The sequence below is a fragment of the Lithobates pipiens genome, unplaced genomic scaffold (genome assembly GCF_037356315.1).
Source record: "Lithobates pipiens isolate NorthernLeopardFrog02 unplaced genomic scaffold, aLitPip1_a1.2 Scaffold_8, whole genome shotgun sequence".
Taxonomy (NCBI): Eukaryota; Metazoa; Chordata; class Amphibia; order Anura; family Ranidae; genus Lithobates; species Lithobates pipiens.
The window spans coordinates 612,547,755-612,564,280 of NW_027507903.1; the positions used below are offsets into that span (position 1 = coordinate 612,547,755).

General features: G+C 46.0%; 1 protein-coding gene across 1 annotated transcript; it reads right to left on the bottom strand.

Annotated features, from left to right (window-relative positions):
* LOC143962341 (vomeronasal type-2 receptor 26-like) lies at positions 1-16,130 on the bottom strand. The gene is made up of 4 exons (XM_077471639.1): positions 16,005-16,130; positions 5,065-5,292; positions 4,844-4,967; positions 1-1,375 (listed from the first exon to the last, which is right to left on the bottom strand). Exons 1-4 carry the CDS (start codon positions 16,128-16,130, stop codon positions 435-437), a joined length of 1,419 nt encoding a protein of 472 aa, XP_077327765.1. The 3' UTR covers positions 1-434.
* Positions 16,131-16,526: the final 396 nt, after the last annotated feature.

Genomic DNA, 16,526 nt, shown 5'->3' on the forward strand with positions numbered 1-16,526 from the left:
CAAAAATTGCTTCTTTATATAGATTCTAAACAGCTCCATACATTAAGATTCTTGTGAGCACCAACTGGACCCACTGGTTGAGTCATGTATCCAGACACAAACTGTACTGACCCATAACATGACATTTTGTGGATTGGATTAAGATGACTGACTTAACTTATGTGGGCATAAATCCTAAGGAATGTTCCTGACACACATTAGATCTGGATAAGTGGCAAAACATAAACATTAAAGGACAAATCCATCTAAAGTGCCTAATTACTAGCTGGACCATGAGCTGCATAAGTACGAACCTTCAGAGGTGTATTCCTTAAACGTTTGCTTGATAGTGCTAGTCCCATGCTGACTAATGCTGTGCTAATATTTTTGTCGAATTGCTGGTTTTGTGTTGCTGGATGGCATGGGAAAGACTCTGTCCATTAGACTTATGTAGATTAATTTGGTAAGATGTGACTTTTGTAATTGTTATTTTGCTGCGTGTCTTTGCCCCTGAGATATTCCTTAGAGTTCAAGCTGGGTCTAAATAATATGATATAACATTTTGGAAAAAACATGCAGATCACCAGGGCCCAGCTAGATGACAAGATAGCAAAGACCTCCATGGCCACTACATATTGACCACGAGCACTAAGAGTAGCTGGGATGTAGGACACCCAGACACTCAAGAAGGCCAGCATGCTGAAAGTGATGAACTTGGCCTCGTTGAAGCTATCTGGAAGTGTGCGAGCCAGAAAGGCTACAATAAAACTGACTGATGACAGCAAGCCAAGATAGCCCAACATGGACCAAAAGGCACTTGGTGAACCCTCACTGCACTCAACTATAACGATTTCTGGTTGGGTTTGTGTATTGTATGCAAAAAATGGAGGATCCCGAGTCAACCACAAAACACATAACAATAATTGCATAACAGAACACATAAAAATCATCACGTAAGACACCTTTGGGCTTGTCCATCTTCTGAGTCTGCTATTAGGCTTGGTGGCCATGAAGGCAAAGACAACCATGATGGTTTTTGCCAAGACTGTAGAAATGCAGACTGTGAAAACCATACCAAATATTACTTGCCTCATCATGCATGTAAGAGTTTGGGGGTATCCAATAAAATTTAAGGAGCAGAGAAAGCAGAGGGATATAGACATAAGAAGAATGCAACTTAAAGAGTAGTTGTTAGCTTTAACGATGGGTGTATGTCTGTGGCGAAAGAACAGACATAAGATAAAAACTGTCATCAAGGATGAAGAGACTCCAGCAGCAGTCAAGGAGCCACCCAATGTTCCTTCATAGGAAAGATACTCAATTGTCTTTGGAAGGCATTTGGTCCTTTCAGCATTAGGCCACAGATTCCACGGACATTTGTAACAGTCATCTGAGTCTGAATGAGAAACACAAACAAGACCAATAATCATTTTTATGTTACCAATGGTTCAGAAAAGCTTGCTAAAATCTATCTAAAGCCAAACCATTTTTTTACATTTTGAATAGAGTGGAGAAAGATTAGAAAAAGTACCAAAGAAAAAAAAAATACATTTTCACATTTAAGTTTGGCAGGAAGCAGAACATCCATACCGAGCCTATTCTGGCACTCCTCTCCTACATGTAAAAATAATTATTTTCTAGAAAATTACTCAGAACCCCTAAACATTATATGTTTTTTTAGCAGACAACCTAGGGAATAAAATGGCGGTCATTGCAACTTTTTATCTCGCGCGGTATTTGCGGTTTTTTTGGGAAAAATAAAGAGTTTCATTAATTAAACATTAACAAAACAGTAAAGTTAACAAATTTTTTTGTATAATGTGAAAGATGATGTTATGCCGAGTAAATAGATACCCAACATGTCATGTTTTAAAATTGCGCACACTCATGGAATGACGCCAAACTTTGGTACTTAAAAATCTCCATAGGCGACGCTTTAACATTTTTTTTTACAGGTTACCAGTTTAGAGTTATAAAGGAGGTCTAGTGCTAGAATTGTTGCTCACGCTCTAATGCACATGGCAATACCTCACATGTGTGGTTTGAACGGCGTTTACATATGTGGGCGGGACTTACATGTGTGCTTGCTTCTGAGCGCGAGCTACCGAGGGCAAGGGCGTTTTAAGTTTTTTTTTATTTTTACTTTTTTATTTTTACACTTTCTTTTACATTTATTTTTTTGGGTTTATCACTTTTATTCCTATGATAAGGAATGTAAACATCCCTTGTAATAGGGATGGTTCGTGACAGGTCCTCTTTATGGAGAGGTGCGAGGTCAGTAAGACCCAACATCTCTCCTCCAGGCTGGAAAGCATGAGATCAAAAAAAAAATCTACAATCTAATGCTTACCAGCCGCAACCGCTTTGTTTACAACCGTGGCCCAGACGTGACGTCACGCTTGGGCCTCCAACAGTCATAGAGATGACTGGTGACCATCTGATCACTGGAAATCTCTATGGTCGGTATCCAGCGGTGGCTGATTCTTTCTCTGGGTCCCCGATGGCACAGGAGAGCCCGGAGAAGCACCGGATGGAAGCAGAGGAGGGGATGTTCCCTCCTGTCGCCTGTAAGAATGATCAAGCAGAGGAACTGGCGCTCTGATTGTTCTTATGGTGCATAGAGTCGCTGCAGCTGCAGGCATCATTCAGATACTCCCACTGAAAGTCAAAGACCTCATATGATGTCCTTGGGCTGGAAGTGGTTAAAGGATAAGTTCAGCTTTGTGAACATGTTACAGGTTTCACCCGATTTTAGAGTGGAACATGTAAAATGTTCCCAGTGCTGCAGCTGTCGCCTGCTGCCCCCCCTCCCTGTGGCAGCAGTACGGGTAGAAGTTACCTGTACTAGCTGCCACTGTTTGAAAAACAGCATGGCCGTGTGCGGGGCTCTGCCCACACAGCTCTGTGTATCTGAATGAACTACAAGCCCCGATATCCTTAGTGGCTGTCGGCTTGTAGTTCTCATTGAACTACCACAGTGCTGTGGGGTGCCGCAGTAGTTTATTGAGTGTTCCTGTCAGGGAGTATCGGCTTACCTATACAGGATGTACGGGTAACCTGATACACAGACAGGTCTACAGGTCTATGGCATCAGAGATCTGCTGATCGCTGGTACAATGCTTTCAAGGCTCCTACTACAAAAAATAGTAAATGCCCATTTTTTCACCTGCAAAAAAAGTGTTTTTTTTTGTTTGTTTTTTATGGTAAACTTATTATTTCTATACTATACTTTACTATATTATCAAAAGTATTGGGACTCCTGCCTTTTCACACACATGAACTTCAGTAGCATCCCAGTCTTAGTCCGTAGGGTTCAATATTGAGTTGGCCCACCCTTTGCAGCTATAACAGCTTCAACTCTTCTGGGAAGGCTGTCCACAAGGTTTAGGAGTGTATCTATGGGATGATGTTGATGATTATTCTTCCAGAAGCATTTGTGAGGTCAGGCACTGACGTTGGAGAGAAGGCCTGGCTCACAGTCTACGCTCTATTTCATCCCAAAGGTGTTCTATCAGGTCGAGGTCAGGACTCTGTTCAGTCCAGTCAAATTCCTCCACCCCAAACTAATATAAATATTGGAGGGAAAAATCTATACCAGACCTGAAGGACCTGGTATGAATTATAAATCCCTGAACCTTTGTTTACTTTTGGCTGTAAGCCAGGATTCCCCAGCTGACAGTTGAATGGACCATGTAGGAATGAATAATGGTTGTTAAGACGCCAATGGCTGCTGGTTTCCTAATAACCATGCTGTGGAGAAGCTGTCACATTTAGCAGCAGTAGTAATACCACTGCTAAATGTTTCACTCCCTACTTCCACGGGAGATTCAACTTGACCGAACACCAGTTCCAAGTCCAAACAAACTAAATTTGGTCCAAACCTACATTGAGACCCAACAGCAGCTCATCCCTATCTAAGAAGAGATTACCCTTACTTTGATGAGATATCCTCTCACTTCCTATTGTGTCTATGAAAGAGGAAGTTAACAAAAATAAACAAACAGGGTTTTAATCATTCCATATGCTATCCAAAACTAAAAAAAAATGGATATAGATTTACTTTGAATGGGAAAAAGACCCTCTTATGGAATTTTGAAGGCAACCAAAAAAGAAAAATGCATAACCATTTATATATAAAACCACTTTTTATTACAAAACTCTAAAAAGACATAGCCTTGTTATAAACACACATGGCCATATTTAGGTCAAGATCCATTGTACACATCGATATGCAGTTGATACTTTGGCAATGTTACCTATCTCTTTGGAGGATTGTAAAAATTACACATTTCATTGGATTGTGCTAAGGAGCAGACCTGCACAGCTTGGTTCGGATGAACAGCAGTGAAAAATGGGCCTTGTGTATTTTTTACGAGTCCCTTTTCCATGGCGTGGGAATCTTTAGGATCCTTGCATGAATTCACCCCTGCTCACAAGCACGTGCGAGTTGATATTGGTAAGTTGGTAAGTCATCATGAGAAGTGGTAATATTTTTTTCTGATAAATTGAAAGGTATCTAATCATCCCTGAGGAGGAGAGTAATTAATAAATCTAGAAAAGCGTTGAATGTATGATGCCCAAGCAAACTATCTGCTGAACATCAAATCCTCCAAAGAGATATGTAAGATTGCCAAAGTATCAACTGCTTATTGATGTTTTCAATGGATCTTGTTCTAAATATGGCCTTTTGTAATAAAAAGTGTTTGTATATATAAATAGTTCTGCTTTTTTTTTTTTTTGGTTGCCTTCACGATCCCATAAGAGGGTATTTTTCGCATTTCAAGTATAGAGTTAGGGATGGTGGCAACCACTTTTCAAAACAGAATAAACATACATTAGAAATAGATTTACTTTGAATACTCACCTGTTCGGTTCGAAAATTCTCCATAGGGACACAGGACACATTCAAAGCAACATACAGGTTTCTCTCGTCTGACAACTCTTCGGAAACCTGGAGAACAACTCTCACTGCATACTGACTTTGGGATCTTCAGAAAGAATACAGAGACAAACAGTGAGATTTCCTAGGATAATTATAATAATTGAAAATCCATCAGCATTTTCATGTTACCAATTATACAATACCTGTATTTTTCCTGTAGACCATGTGATTTTGCTTATATTAATAGTAAAGATGTCGCCATCAGTGATTGATGTGTCGTAGCTTCCCACCTTGACCTTCTTTATGATCCTATCTGATCCCAGCTGCCAGTTCACAATGTCATACACTGCCGGAAGGTCCCCGTTTTTATCGAAGAAGACCTCTCTTCCATTTTTAAGTTTAACATGCACATTCTGGATATAATGCTTAAGCTGTAGTGATAACAGACAGATAATATTAATCACTGATGATCTTGAGATAGTCATTATTTTATGGTTGTTGTCCTGCCTTCCCTACCCAACTTTGAAACACAGAGTACAAACAGTATGATAGAGAAAGAGAAGTAGGACTTTTCAGGTGCCACAAACAATTGCAAATAGATATATAAAAATATCAAATTTACTAATACAAAAATATATAAAACCAACAGGATGACATCATACAATAACCATATATTGAATGAACAGCAGTAACTTCTTGCTCTACATTAGTGATGGCCGAACGGTTCGCCCGGCGGTCGTTTCGCGGCGAATTTCCGACTTTCGCCGTCCGCGGGTTCGAACGCCTTTTTCCGTCGTTCGCCCCGGCGGACTTACGTGTTTAATGTATACAAGAACTTTAACCTTTCGTGACACGTTTATCATGTGTTACAGGACAACCAATTGAGACATGACAGCTCATGGACACTTGGACATTCCCCCTAACCTATAAATACACCCGATCCGGTGGCCATTTTACATTCTTTCTTCTGTCACTGTAGGGAAAGGATCCTGTGTGGAGTAGGGACAGAGAAAACGCTAGCTATTTGGTACACAAAAGTTCTTTTCAGGACTGGTATAGGTGTTAGGTCAGCAGCCTGAGTTTCTTTTGTCAGTTTAGATAAAGGGACAGAGCGCTGTATGCTGCTATTTTAGGGACAGCTCAGCCAGATTAGTCTTTCTTCATCATCATCATCATCATCATCATTAGCTGTTACTATCAGGTCCACAAAAGAGCTGTTCCAGCTAATCGTTCCAGCCTACTCTTTTTTGCCAATTTGTATAGGGACAGGCAGGAAGCAGTGTGTCAGGCAGTGAGGATAATTTTAAAGACTTGCTGTTACTATTAGTTCCACAAAGGTTCTTTTCAGGACTGGTATCAGTGGTACGGTAATAGGCTTGTACACGTATAATATTCTTTCTTCCAAATATAGAAAGAATATTATACTTGACTGCTGCCCTTCTGCTGCAGTCTGCTAATCATTCACAACTCACTTGTTCCACAAAGCTCTTTATCAGGACTGGTAACTTGGTCTGTCTAGGGTGCTACGGTACATAGGCTTGGGTGCGGTACAGTCTGCTGTTCTGTAAGGACCGCTATCGGTCCACAATACATAGGGTTGCCGTGCACTACTGCTGACCGCTGCCCTATACTGCAGCAGTCCTTCAGCGGTATAGGGACTGACGCACAGTCTGCTAAACACTAATACACAACCTGCTTGGTCCACAAAAGTTCTTATAAGGACTGGTAACTTGGTATAGGGTGCTACGGTACATAGGCCTGAGTGCAGTACAGTCTGCTGTTCTGTAAGGACCGCTATCGGTCCACAATACATAGGGTTGCCGTGCACTACTGCTGACCGCTGCCCTATACTGCAGCAGTCCTTCATTGGTATAGGGACTGACGTACAGTCTGCTAATCACTAACACACAACCTGCTTGGTCCACAAAAGTTCTTATAAGGACTGGTAACTTGGTATAGGGTGCTACGGTACATAGGCCTGAGTGCAGTACAGTCTGCTGTTCTGTAAGGACCGCTATCGGTCCACAATACATAGGGTTGCCGTGCACTACTGCTGACCGCTGCCCTATACTGCAGCAGTCCTTCATTGGTATAGGGACTGACGTACAGTCTGCTAATCACTAACACACAACCTGCTTGGTCCACAAAAGTTCTTATAAGGACTGGTAACTTGGTATAGGGTGCTACGGTACATAGGCCTGAGTGCGTTACAGTCTGCTGTTCTGTAAGGACCGCTATCGGTCCACAATACATAGGGTTGCCGTGCACTACTGCTGACCGCTGCCCTATACTGCAGCAGTCCTTCAGCGGTATAGGGACTGACGCACAGTCTGCTAAACACTAACACACAACCTGCTTGGTCCACAAAAGTTTTTATAAGGACTGGTAACTTGGTATAGGGTGCTACGGTACATAGGCCTGAGTGCAGTACAGTCTGCTGTTCTGTAAGGACCGCTATCGGTCCACAATACATAGGGTTGCCGTGCACTACTGCTGACCGCTGCCCTATACTGCAGCAGTCCTTCATTGGTATAGGGACTGACGTACAGTCTGCTAATCACTAACACACAACCTGCTTGGTCCACAAAAGTTCTTATAAGGACTGGTAACTTGGTATAGGGTGCTACGGTACATAGGCCTGAGTGCGTTACAGTCTGCTGTTCTGTAAGGACCGCTATCGGTCCACAATACATAGGGTTGCCGTGCACTACTGCTGACCGCTGCCCTATACTGCAGCAGTCCTTCATTGGTATAGGGACTGACGTACAGTCTGCTAATCACTAACACACAACCTGCTTGTTCCACAAAAGTTCTTATAAGGACTGGTAACTTGGTATAGGGTGCTACGGTACATAGGCTTGAGTGCGGTACAGTCTGCTGTTCTGTAAGGACCGCTATCGGTCCACAATAGATAGGGTTGACGTGCACCACTGCTGACCGCTGCCCTATACTGCAGCAGTCCTTCAGCGGTATAGGGACTGACGTACAGTCTGCTAAACACTAATACACAACCTGCTTGGTCCACAAAAGTTCTTATAAGGACTGGTAACTTGGTATAGGGTGCTACGGTACATAGGCTTGAGTGCGGTACAGTCTGCTGTTCTGTAAGGACCGCTATCGGTCCACAATAGATAGGGTTGACGTGCACCACTGCTGACCGCTGCCCTATACTGCAGCAGTCCTTCAGCGGTATAGGGACTGACGTACAGTCTGCTAAACACTAATACACAACCTGCTTGGTCCACAAAAGTTCTTATAAGGACTGGTAACTTGGTATAGGGTGCTACGGTACATAGGCTTGAGTGCGGTACAGTCTGCTGTTCTGTAAGGACCGCTATCGGTCCACAATAGATAGGGTTGACGTGCACCACTGCTGACCGCTGCCCTATACTGCAGCAGTCCTTCAGCGGTATAGGGACTGACGTACAGTCTGCTAAACACTAATACACAACCTGCTTGGTCCACAAAAGTTCTTATAAGGACTGGTAACTTGGTATAGGGTGCTACGGTACATAGGCTTGAGTGCGGTACAGTCTGCTGTTCTGTAAGGACCGCTATCGGTCCACAATAGATAGGGTTGACGTGCACCACTGCTGACCGCTCACCTATACTGCAGCAGTCCTTCAGCGGTATAGGGACTGACGTACAGTCTGCTAATCACTAACACACAACCTGCTTGTTCCACAAAAGTTCTTATAAGGACTGGTAACTTGGTATAGGGTGCTACGGTACATAGGCTTGAGTGCGGTACAGTCTGCTGTTCTGTAAGGACCGCTATCGGTCCACAATAGATAGGGTTGACGTGCACCACTGCTGACCGCTGCCCTATACTGCAGCAGTCCTTCAGCGGTATAGGGACTGACGTACAGTCTGCTAAACACTAATACACAACCTGCTTGGTCCACAAAAGTTCTTATAAGGACTGGTAACTTGGTATAGGGTGCTACGGTACATAGGCTTGAGTGCGGTACAGTCTGCTGTTCTGTAAGGACCGCTATCGGTCCACAATAGATAGGGTTGACGTGCACCACTGCTGACCGCTGCCCTATACTGCAGCAGTCCTTCAGCGGTATAGGGACTGACGTACAGTCTGCTAAACACTAATACACAACCTGCTTGGTCCACAAAAGTTCTTATAAGGACTGGTAACTTGGTATAGGGTGCTACGGTACATAGGCTTGAGTGCGGTACAGTCTGCTGTTCTGTAAGGACCGCTATCGGTCCACAATAGATAGGGTTGACGTGCACCACTGCTGACCGCTCACCTATACTGCAGCAGTCCTTCAGCGGTATAGGGACTAAGAGTTTTGTCACAGGGTCATTTAAAAAATGACATGCAGAGGAAGAGGCAGGCCCTTCCGCAGGGGTGGTAGGGGTAGGGCAGGAGCAACAGGCTTGAGCCAAAGTGGGAAGTTGCAGAAGGTGCGTTCAATTACTTTAAAGGATGCACCAGACTTGGTTGAGTGGCTCGCTCAGCCTTACTCTTCTGCACCCTCCTCATCCTCTCGATCTGCACCCTCTTCTTCACTCTCTGCTATGTGCACCCCCAAAGACACTACCACCAACAACACGACCACCACCACCACCACCACATACCTTCCGCTTGAGTCACTGGAATTATTTTCCGATCCATATCAAGAGGACATTTCTGATGCGCAGCCACTCTTGGTATTGGATCAGGAAGAGGAGGTAGCAACAAGCGCTACTCAGCAGTCTGACGCCAGTACCCAGATCAGCCCAAGGAGGAGGTTGGTCCCCGGTGTTGCTGCCTACTCTACTTATAGCGGTGGGGAAGGTGACGTTGATGATGACGTGTCTAGTGATGTCACGTGGGTGCCCACAAGAGAGGAAGAGGAGGGGAGTTCAGAGGGAGATATGGACCAGCAGATAGGGAGGAGAAGCAGCAATGACTTACATTGCACAGCAGGGACAAAGCAGACTGCAAATGTATCAGGAGCGAGTCATCGACCATGTACGGTCACATCTGGCGCTCCCAGGACACCGGCACATGGCTCCGCAGTGTGGGCTTTTTTTAACGTGTCCGCTGCTGACAATAGCGTTGCCATCTGCAATCTTTGCAGTCAACGCGTTAGTCGCGGTAAGCCCAATACTCACCTAGGGACGACCGCCTTAAGAAGGCACATGAGCAGCCATCACCGAGCCCAGTGGGAGCAACGGAACACACAAAGCCACACTGCAGGCTCTCACCGTCCAGCCTCGTCTTCTACTTCTCCTTCTCCTCTCTCCTCACAATTGTCCTCCACTCCACCTTCCATCACGCCAAGCTCACATTTTTCTGCAAAAAGGCAGGCTTCCGTGGGCCTAATGTTTGAGCGTAAAAAAATGATGACGCCGGATAACCCTCTTGCCCAACGGTTGGCGGCTGGCTTGTCAGAACTCATAGCCCGCCAACTACTGCCATATAAACTGGTGGACTCGGAGGCCTTTCGCAAATTTGTGGCCATTGGAACACCACAATGGAAGGTCCCAGGAAGGAAGTATTTCTCAGAGAAGGGCATCCCAGAGCTATATGGCCATGTTCAGCGGCAAGTGAATGTATCTCTGGCACACAGTGTCGGTGCCAAGATACATCTGACCACAGACACGTGGTCTAGCAAACACGGGCAGGGAAGGTATATCAGTTTTACTGCCCACTGGGTGAACCTTCTGACGGCCGTCAAGCATGTAACCCGTGGCACCCGTGTAGATTTGGTTTTACCGCCACGGATTGCATGCAGGCCTGACTCTTCTTCTCCTCCTCCTACTCCATCCTCCTCCCTCTCCTCCTCAGCTGCCTCCTCCTTTTCCGCTGCTAGCGTCTCTTCCACTGCACCGCCCAAGCTCCCCAGAACCTATTCCACATGCCAGGTGAGACGTTGCCATGCCGTGCTGCGTCTGTTGTGCCTGGAAGCAAAGAGCCACACTGGCCCGGCACTCCTTTCAGCTTTGCGTTCACAGGCAGATGAGTGGCTAACACCGCTCAATTTGACAGTTGGTAAAGTGGTGTGTGACAACGGTGCCAATCTGCTTAGCGCATTGAAACAGGGCAAAATCACGCACGTGCCGTGCATGGCACACGTCTTAAACTTGGTCGTGCAGCGATTCCTTGTCAAATACCCTGGGGTCCAGGACATCTTGCGGCAGGCAAGGAAAATCTCGGCCCATTTCAGAAGATCTTACACGGCCATGGCTCGCCTTGCTGACATTCAGCGGCGACACCATCTGCCGGTCAGACGTCTTATTTGCGATTGCCCGACGCGATGGAACTCAACCTTCTATATGCTTGATAGGCTGCTCCAGCAGAAACGTGCAGTTAACGTCTACCTGTATGAACTCTGCGAAAGAAACGGTTCTGGGGAGCTGGGTTTTTTTTCACCGCGCCAGTGGCTGCTCATGCGCGACACATGCAGACTTCTGCGGCCATTTGAGGAGATCACCAAACTGGTCAGTCGCAGCCATGGCGCCATCAGTGACATGGTACCTTATGCCTTCTTTCTGGAGCGTGCATTGCGTCGTGTCATTGATCAGGCTGTGGAGGAGCAGGAGCGGGAAGATGAGGAAGTCGCAATGCTGGATGAATTCCCAGGGGGGGCTACTCTATCTGAGACAAGTCAACAACAGGAGTCTGATGAGGAGTCAGAGGAGGATGGTGCCGGGGCGGATGAGCAGGAGCAAGAAGAGCATGCTTTAAACCTTTCTGGGATCCCTGTTGTGCGAGGATGGGGAGAGGAGAATGAAGAGGACGACATTATCCTGGATGATGAGCAGGAGCCAGGCCACCACACCGCTTCCACTTTAGTGCAAATGGGGGCCTTCATGCTCCAGTGTTTTAATAGGGACCCCCGTATAAAAAGCATGAGGGTCAAGGACCAGTACTGGGTGGCAACGTACTTAGACCCCCGGTACAAACACAAAATGGCGGAAATGTTACCGCCGTCGCAGAGGGCTGTCAGAATGCAGCACTTCCAGGCCTTGCTTCGAGAAATGCTGCATTCTGCTTTTGCGTGCGCTGGCAGAGGAGCAATTCCCACTCCCAGAGAAGGATTTGCGGGTACCAATCCAACAGCGCCTGCAAGAAGAGGCCGGTTTGAAGATGTGTTGGTGACTTCGGATATGAGGTCATTCTTTCAGCCGACCCATCGACAGGTGTCATCCGGATCCAGCATCAGGGAACGCCTAGACCGTCAGGTGTCCGACTACATTGGGTTAACGGCCGATGTGGACGCTCTGAGGAGTGATGAACCCCTAGACTACTGGGTGGGCAGGCTTGACCTCTGGCCAGAGCTTGCCCAATTTGCAATCGAACTGTTGGCTTGCCCCTCATCCAGTGTCCTGTCCGAAAGGACGTTCAGCGCAGCAGGGGGGATTGTGACCGATAAGCGTACTCGCCTAGCTCACCACAGTGTTAACTACCTCACATTTCTAAAAATGAATGAGGCATGGATCTCGGAGGAATTCAACACATGTGATCAGTAGACCATGTATATGTCTATAAACAATTTTTGGAATCAAGCACACAGACCTTCTTAATTCATTTGGCTCACTTCCCTGACCCAAAAAAGCACACCGTACTATATGCCCCTACCCTCCTCTTTGAAGAGGTTGAGCGGTGTCATATTTCTACTGGGGCTGCTTATTATGAGGGGTTCCCACCATCCCTGTGCTGTGCTGACTTCCTCCTGGGTGTTCTTATTATGAGGGGCTCCCACCATCCCTGTGCTGTGCTGACTTCCTCCTGGGGGTTCTTATTATGAGGGGATCACACCATCCCTGTGCTGTGCTGACTTCCTCCTGGGGCTGCTTACGGTGCTGCTGTCAGCGCTGTATGTCACGGAGCTGCTGTCAGCGCTGTATGTCACGGAGCTGCTGTCAGCGCTGTATGTCACGGAGCTGCTGTCAGCGCTGTATGTCACGGAGCTGCTGTCAGCGCTGTATGTCACGGAGCTGCTGTCAGCGCTGTATGTCACGGAGCTGCTGTCAGCGCTGTATGTCACGGAGCTGCTGTCAGCGCTGTATGTCACGGAGCTGCTGTCAGCGCTGTATGTCACGGAGCTGCTGTCAGCGCTGTATGTCACGGAGCTGCTGTCAGCGCTGTATGTCACGGTGCTGCTGTCAGCGCTGTATGTCACGGAGCTGCTGTCAGCGCTGTATGTCACGGAGCTGCTGTCAGTGCTGTATGTCACGGAGCTGCTGTCAGCGCTGTATGTCACGGAGCTGCTGTCAGCGCTGTATGTCACGGAGCTGCTGTCAGCGCTGTATGTCACGGTGCTGCTGTCAGCGCTGTATGTCACGGAGCTGCTGTCAGCGCTGTATGTCACGGAGCTGCTGTCAGCGCTGTATGTCACGGAGCTGCTGTCAGCGCTGTATGTCACGGAGCTGCTGTCAGCGCTGTATGTCACGGAGCTGCTGTCAGCGCTGTATGTCACGGTGCTGATGTCAGTGCTCTGTATTACGGTGCTGCTGTCAGTGCTCTGTATCTCCTGCACCCTCTTGTTTGCCTACCCTGGTCCCTGACCTTCCCTCTCCTCCATTGCCTTCATTAGCTCCATAGTCCTGAATTGTCAGAACAATTTCCCAAATAAAAAAAAAATGCTTGTAGTTATCGATCCCAAATTCACCTCATACATGTATTATGCTATTGTCCAGGTGGTGGGACTACGTGCTACCCCCTAATAATTACCCCGTGGCCGCAAATTCGACCTAAAGGTTTGCGAAATTCGCCTCCCATTGAAGTCAATGGAGCCCGCGGCGAACGGTCGTTTTCGCGAACGTTTGTGTCCGTTCGCGTTTCGCGTTCGCGAAACGTCCCGTCGGAAGTTCGTCCATCACTACTCTACATGTTTCAACATACGATGGCTTCCTCGGGAGACTTCAGGTAAGTACTGCATGTATGGTCACTATAGAGTAAAAACGATATATTAGAAAATACAAATTTGATGTACAACATCACCACATGAATACAAATGTATACATAAGTCAGAAATTTCTTAGATGTGCATTTAATGTGGGCCTGAACCCCAAATTATCCCCACCTAAACTATGATGTGCGTCCCATTTAAACACCATGCGGCTCAGCCGTATGAAGGACTTTGATTTTAGGGAAAGATATGGTGTACCACAGAGAGGGACATAAAACCTCCAAAAAAGAGCCTGTCTAGAAAAAGGATATGTTTTTATATCTCAATTCCAATGAAAACAAAGCATCAATTTAAATACCCAGAAAGGTGGTCTAACTAACCTACCAGTCTAACTAACATACCAGTCTATCCAAAGTTTAGGGTTTGTTATTCAGTGGCAAGAAAGAAACCAGTCACATAAATAATACCCATTGGTTGACAGAGTTGAAAATTAAATTTTCAAGGAGAGACTTTCAAGCAGTCACACATCCTAGTTATCAATTGACAAGAGAAAAGCAATTAAGACATACTCAAGCCACATGAACAATATCCCATGTAGAGTTTCCAATACACCCCAATAAATCTCTTACCGCTGCATAGTTGATACACCATATATCACCTAACTCCAGAATCTGGCCTCTGCCATGTCTGCAGATAAGGAAATCCTTTTATATCCCCTCCACCTCCTCAGTGTCCAATGTCACTGATGGAGGCGCGGATGCCCAAAAATATCCACCGTGCATGCGCAAGCCACCCCAGAAATGATGTCACGCGTAGGAACGATGATCAAGCGGTGCCAGATATGGAAACTGCCCTGACTGGATGCGGCCATTGACTTGGTTAGTCATCTCTCGCTCCCTCCACTCATATCCCCACATGACTAGGGTAAATGAATGGGAACCAAATCAAGGGGCAGGCAGTGCAAGTGGACAGTGGCACCAATCCCACAAGCAAATTTTAGGAGGGACCTCCATACCTGTAAATAGAGGTGATGCCCCGGGCGTCTGTATTGGTCAGTCACCTATCAGCATTCAATGTACCTCAATATAGACACTTAAAGCGGAGTTCCACCCACTTTTTCAACTAGATCTTAAAGGAAAGACTACCCCTCCACCACTCGTTTTTGGCTATTTTTTTTTTTTTCCTTTCTCCTTCTTACCTTTATTGGAGTACCTTGTGTACTTCCGCCCCAGCATCGCCACAGCCCAGAGTGTAATTTCCTGCTGCTCGCCTGCTGCCTTCTGAGACCTGTGTGTGTCCCAGAAGACGACGGAGCCATTTAGGAAGCGCAGCGTGGCTTGTGCATGCGCAGTAGGAAACCGGCAGTGAAGCCTGAAGGCTCCACTGCCAGTTTCTCTTAGTTAAAATGGTGGCAGCTGCACCTGATCCAATGGACGGATTGGCTTCGGGGGGTGGGGGAGGGGTAGAGGACATCGTGGGCTACCTGGACAGGTAAGTGTCCTTATTAAAAGTCAGCAGCTACAGTGTTGTGGCTGGAACACTGTTTTAAAGTAAAAAAAAAAAATATCTAGTGGTAAGAAATGGAATAGCATCCTCGATATGAAACAAAATATATTCATACTAACATAAGAGATAGTATATACCAAATTACCTTTAAACAGATAAGAAAAAAAGGGGGAGCACAACACTAACCCAGGTTCTGGACAAGGGCAATTTCCACAGCCAAGCCACAGCCAAGTTACAAAAAAATACAAATTAAATATAAAAAGAAAAAAAAATACACACCTATTTACCAGTTATTTATTAGGATCAGATATTGATCCCAATTTCAATGTATTTTTGTTTATAAGAGCATTTCAAAAGAAAAACTCCCATGGCTCTAAAGGAAGGGTTTGTAGCTAATGGACTCATTCAGTCTAGGATGTTTTGTAGCTGACAGGGTGTGGATCCATTTAGTTTCACGCTGTAGGAGTAGTTTGTCAACATCACTCCCTCTTCCATGTACTGGTATGTGTTCAAGGGTCGAAGAATTTCATCTTTGATAATCTAAAACTGTGATATAGCACAGTTTTATTACATTTCTTACCACTGGGTGTTTTTTTTATTTTTTTACTTTATGTGTCTATATTGAGGTACATTGAATGGCGATAGGTGACTGACCATACCCACGCCTGGGACATCACCTCTATTTGCAGTTATGAAGGTCCCTCCTGATATTGCTTGTGGGGTGGGTGCCACTGTCCACTTGCACTGCCTGCCCCTTGATTTGGTTCCCATTCATTTACCCTAGTCATGTGGGGATATGAGTTGAGGGAGCAATCGTTGACTAACCAGTTCAATGGCCACATCCAGTCAGGGCAGTCTTTCCACATCTGGTGCCATTTGATCATCACGCCTGCGCTCAACGTCATTTCCGGAGTGGTTCGTGGTTGCGTGTTGGATATTTTTGGGTGCCATTGGACACAGAGGAGGTGGAGGGGATATAAAAGGATCTCCTTATCTGCAGACATGGCAGAGGCCAGATTCTGGAGTTTGGTGATATATGGTGTATTAACTGTAAGCCCTTGTACACACGGTCGGAGATTCCGATCGGACCGTTTTGTCGGATATTCCAACTGTGTGTTTCTACATCGGACTGTTTCCGTCTGAGTATCCGACGGACCAACTTTTCCAACTTGTTGGTAAAATTTTCAGACAAAATGCTCCGATCGGACATACTCCGATCATGTGTAGAGAATTCCGATCATGTGAACGTAGTCCCACCGTAACTAAATAACGTCATCACATCGGATTTTCCGACAACTTTG

Excerpts from the sequence above, each read along its gene's own strand:
- LOC143962341 (XM_077471639.1), bottom strand. The coding sequence starts at position 16,130 with ATGACGTTGAGCGCAGGCGTGATGATCAAATGGCACCAGATGTGGAAA. Across the intron at positions 5,293-16,004 it reads CATATCCCCACATGACTAGG|CTTAAGCATTATATCCAGAA; the intron begins GTAAATGAATGG and ends TTATCACTACAG. Across the intron at positions 1,376-4,843 it reads AGAATTTTCGAACCGAACAG|ACTCAGATGACTGTTACAAA; the intron begins GTGAGTATTCAA and ends TTTCTCATTCAG.